Genomic DNA, 4,853 nt, shown 5'->3' on the forward strand with positions numbered 1-4,853 from the left:
TCTTATTTAATTAACTAGCAAAGTGGCCCGCTTGATGCGCGAGCTAGGATTTTATTAAGTTATAAATGTGAGATCATACTATTTTATCTGACAATTTTTTATACTCCCTCCCATTCCACAATATAGTGTGATCGCGTTTCCCGAGATTCAACTTTAACCGTAAATTTAATTACCAAGACCGACTGCGGGGGAAGCAAAAATCATACCACTGAATTCGTATTTTCAATATGAATTTAGTGATATAATTTTTATCCCCGACGCAGTCGGTCTTGTTGGTTGAATTTACGGTAAAAGTTGGATCTCGAAAAGTGTGGGCGCACTACATTATGGAACGTAGAGAGTACCAAATATGACGCCATTTCAAATATAGAACTCTTGCAAACATAGTCTTGTTTTTAGTACATTTGGGTTTTGGTCGATATATATATATATATATATATATATGTGTGTGTGTGTGTGTGTGTGTGTGTGTGTGTGTGTGTGTGTGTGTGTGTGTGTGTGTGTGTGTGTGTGTGTGATCCCTTCATCCCTGACTTGCTAATTATGCATGTCATGCTAACTGTATTTTTTTTGGCGAGATATGCTAACTACATTTACATCTTTCTTTTACATTTTTATTCTGTTGCTTATATATTGTATAAATCGATAAAACCTATGTTGGTGGGTATGTGCTCCCATGATCACTTGATTTAGTTAAGAGACGTGCCCTCGGTAGTATCAATGGTGGCTTATATTTTCACGTCACATAGTTTGCTCTCACAGTGTACAGAACGTAATCGGGTTCATGGGCCCACCAGTATGATTGTTCACTTTCCCCATTCTGTAGTCTCCTGGACTTCTCCGTTCTCTCCACCCACTCAGTGACAATGTTCCTCTTGCCCGATCCCCTTTCTCCTTTCCTTATTCTCTCTGCTCACTCAAAATTTGCTGCTCCTCCCATCAGCTTGCTCTCTTGTTCGCTGCCTTTAGGTTCCTCGTCCTCACCTCAAGCCACTCCGCAGCTGGTGCTGCCACAGGGACAACAGCTGGTTTGGCTCCTCGTACGCCTCCTCGTTCTCCTAGCCCTTTGCTGGTAAACTACGATGGATGAGGCGAGATCATCGATCTGCACAGTGCCGTTGACCCGTTGTAATTGGTGTCCGTGTAGTTGATTTGGTCGTGGATTTCATCTCCCGTAGGCCGCACCCCTCTTAGATCCAGCTTGGGTGTGAGGATGGTGGCGAGGTTCTCTTCCCCAAGCGCGCAAGCAAGAGCGTTGTCGCTCTTTCCACTCGAGGCAGCTCGGGACATGGTCCTCATCCTCCACAGCGACAACATTCTTCGAAGGTCGACCTGCAGGTCCCCATTTTTCGTTTTCCCAACTCTGTCATATTTCCCCCTTTTTGTTGAGTTACTTGCCCTACATAAACATAAATCCTAATTAGTAGAAGTAAGATATTGTTTCATCTCCGGCAGAAGCACTTTATTTCTCCTTGTGGGAATGGAAAAATATTTTTTGCTTTAGCCACAGTGCATGCATACGTGTTATACTTAGCTATAGATAGACCAAAATGTAACATGTTTTTGTGATTTCATAGAGCAATTAAAATTAGCCGCACTCAAAGATATGGAAATTCATGGGCGTCCGAACTTTATAACCACTTTTTTTACGGTAAAATGTGTGAGATACTCCCTCCGTTTTTATTTAGTCCGCATATTAGCTTTGGTCAAAGTCAAGCTTTGTGAACTTTGACTAAGTTCATAAACAAAAATATTAACATATACAATAAAAAATCAATACCACTAGATTCATTATTGAATGTACTTTCACATCATATAGATTTGTTATGGTAAATGTTTATATATTTTTCTATAAACTTGGTCAAACTTTGCAAAGTTTGACTTTGGTCAAACCTAATATGCAGACTAAATAAAAACGGAGGGAGTACAACTTTACTACATCAAAACCACCGAGTTAATGAAGGTAAGTTTTCATGCTTTGAAATATTTGAGCTGCACATAGATAGCAGAACTGATGTGCAAAGCATAAGCAAGGTACATAATGCTGCTTCCTGTATACTGTAATACCAGTTGTGCATTCTTAAAATTTAGAAATTGAACTGAGAACTGTAATTAAATCAAATGGATGATAACCTGCATAAGGGTGAAACTTTGTGGAGATTTTCTTACTTCGCATGGATCAAAGTTTCTCCTTTGTGTGTAGCCGCGAAGTCTGGCACATCTCCATTTATGATTGGAGGTTGTATCTTTTTCTTGTCTTGAAGTTTCATTCTCCTTCCAATCTTGCCATTTTTGTTGATTGTCTCGACTTGCATCAATAAGATAACAATTTAAAATACGTTTTATCGTTGAAGCTAAAATTAATTAGGAACCTCCAACGCCTAACTGGAACTGTTGCATTTTTTGTTTTAATTTTGTTGTGATAGCACACACAAAATATTCATCATTAGTAACGGATCACCTTGTTGGATTACATATATGTTTTGTTTTAACCATCTTGGCAGGTTTCTAACCTTCCTTGTTATGTGGCCCATCTTTTCTTTTCATTGTTGATTCCTGCACATTAGAGAGTGCAAATATAAAGCTAAAGCTCTCTTTTCAATCCAATGAAATGCAAGCTCTTTTGCGTTTTCTTGAAAAAATCAAATAAAGCTAAAGTGGATGGTATTATAATATTATTACAGACAGTGGTGGACCTAGAGATCGTGCTTTGCTGTGGCGATGGACGACGATAAATATCATGGCGGTGCTCCCGCTGGTCATTGGACAGGGGAGTACCCTTCTCGGCCGCTTGAGACCTTGACCAGCTGCCCCGCTTGATGGTGGGTGTGCTACTATTACATATTAATGCTCAAGTTTATGAATATTCATTATTTTTATTACTTTTCACCCTATAAATATTTTTTTGGTCGTACAAGTAAAGGAGATCAATTTTCGAGACCAGTGATTTGCAGAAATCTTTAATGATAAAGAGGAACTTAAGTTTCAATCATCATGTGAATACACAAATATCATGAGTATTTTTTAGTAGAAGCCGACCGAAGCAATCTCTACCTGATTAATGAGGTGCTCCCTCCGTTCCAAAATAGATGACACAACTTTGTACTAAAGTTAGTACAAAGTTGGGTCATCTATTTTGGAACGGAGGGAGTACTTTATTAGACAAAATTACCGAGGTACTCATGCAAAGTATTATGTGAACCATTATCTAATCTACAAACTCCAAGTGATTACCATACTGCACTGTCATGTGCTTCTTAATTGATTTGAGGCCTATGGAAGCCATCCCACAACCCAAAATATAGTAGAGGATCACGCTAGAATAAGATTTTAGTTTAGCACTGCCCAGAGTAATTGAGGGTCTCCATTTGTTTTTCATTTTTTTGTGGGGGTATAGTGGGCGACATCCTCTCATTATCCATTAATAGGTCTGATCTATAATTTCATGCAGATCGTACATACTGGAGGTGATCTAGTTGCTCAACGGAGCCGGCTGGTGCCCAATGCCGAAGTGCCACTGGTTGGAGGAAGTTGACCTTAAAGTGTTGTTCAATGGAGGAAGATGACGTACAAGGTTGTTCGGATGCCGAGAGATTTTTTATATGCATGCGACCATGAGATTTTGGTCCTATCTAGAGATATTCTGTTTGGAGAGATCAAATCTCTGCAAATTTCTGAGAGTTTGGATTTGTTTGGAGGGATGGCATCTTTGTACAGTTTTTTTGTGGGCAGGATCTTCAGAGTTTGGTCATGTTTCTTACCCTGTACGCCCTATTTTTTTATTACATGGGATGGTCTGATCGCTCGTGGGATGGTGCAGCCTGTTTTTTATTAGTTGATGGTCCAGCTTATCATGAGTTTGTGTATAGGCCCAACCTGTTTTTTTTTACGGGAAAGTTTACTTTATTAATCAAAAGATCTAAAAGATTTACATTGAAACCAGGCGGGTCATGAACCCATCGAGATGGAATATTGGCACCTCCCCAACATGCTAACTCATGAGCTCATGAGCTACATTATTCGACTCTAATACAATGCTTAATAGTTAACTTCCCGAAATCTTCGAGATAACTGCGACATTCATCCAGCACCGGCGCTGCCACCATAGAATAGCCTCCATTCAGTTTGAGTGCCTCCACCACCGTGATATTATCTGATCTTACTATCACATTATGGCACCCTGTTTCCTTTGCTAGCTTCATTCCTTCTAATATAGCCGCAGCTTCAGCTGTCTCAACATCAGGTACATGGTCGAGTGTTGCTGTCGCTGCAGACATGAAATTTAGCAGCGACATGAAATTTCCACGATAGTCACGGATGACCACTCCACAAGATCCTGCATAATCTCCTTCTCTGAACGACGCATCAACGTTAATGACTATCTGCCCAGCGAAAAACCCCGGCCAGTTGTTCACTTTTGGTGTCATTTTTGTTTGTGCTCCCCGGACATAGTTCAGAGATAGGGTTGCCACTGCTACGGCCATTCGCGCTGGAGAGGCAACATCCTCACCCCGCACAAACTGTCTCCGTTGCCACCAAATATACCAATAGGTTGTGGTAAACAACTCCGGTAGCTCAAGCACACCATTATATTGTCTTCGAAAATAGGTATCACAGAGAAAAAACTCTATAGCTGCTGAACCCGCTCGATCCATTTGACAAGCAAAATTTATATCGTCTGCAACTCCCAGAGATCTCCACACTTCTTGTGATCTAGCACATTTAAACAGCATATGCGCGAGATCTTCTGCTCCTTCTGAACAAAACAGGCAGCCAGATATATTCCCCACATGACGGTTCATTAGCACACTACGGCAGGGTATTGTGTTATGTAGACATCTCCAGATGTGAAT

At 40.5% G+C, this 4,853-nt stretch overlaps 1 protein-coding gene across 10 annotated transcripts; it reads left to right on the forward strand.

Moving 5' to 3' along the window:
* The first annotated feature begins 772 nt into the window (after positions 1-772).
* LOC125551722 lies at positions 773-3,866 on the forward strand. 10 transcript variants are annotated; one of them, XM_048715020.1, is made up of 5 exons: positions 773-1,040; positions 1,148-1,338; positions 1,905-1,963; positions 2,685-2,822; positions 3,452-3,866. In XM_048715020.1, exons 1-4 carry the CDS (start codon positions 867-869, stop codon positions 2,801-2,803), a joined length of 543 nt encoding a protein of 180 aa, XP_048570977.1. In that variant the 5' UTR covers positions 773-866; the 3' UTR covers positions 2,804-2,822; positions 3,452-3,866. The 10 variants fall into 10 exon arrangements, 1 of the variants encoding a protein (XP_048570977.1); XR_007303069.1 differs by having other exon boundaries at positions 776-1,072; positions 1,148-1,326; XR_007303070.1 differs by having other exon boundaries at positions 776-1,040; positions 1,148-1,326.
* Positions 3,867-4,853: the final 987 nt, after the last annotated feature.

The sequence above is a fragment of the Triticum urartu genome, chromosome 4, assembly GCF_003073215.2.
Source record: "Triticum urartu cultivar G1812 chromosome 4, Tu2.1, whole genome shotgun sequence".
Taxonomy (NCBI): Eukaryota; Viridiplantae; Streptophyta; class Magnoliopsida; order Poales; family Poaceae; genus Triticum; species Triticum urartu.

Coding starts and splice junctions, on each gene's coding strand:
- LOC125551722 (XM_048715020.1), top strand. CDS start 867: ATGTTCCTCTTGCCCGATCCCCTTTCTCCTTTCCTTATTCTCTCTGCT. Junction 1,041..1,147: donor AACAGCTGGTTTGGCTCCTC/GTACGCCTCCTC, acceptor GTGTCCGTGTAG/TTGATTTGGTCGTGGATTTC. Junction 1,339..1,904: donor CTTCGAAGGTCGACCTGCAG/GTCCCCATTTTT, acceptor CCTAATATGCAG/ACTAAATAAAAACGGAGGGA.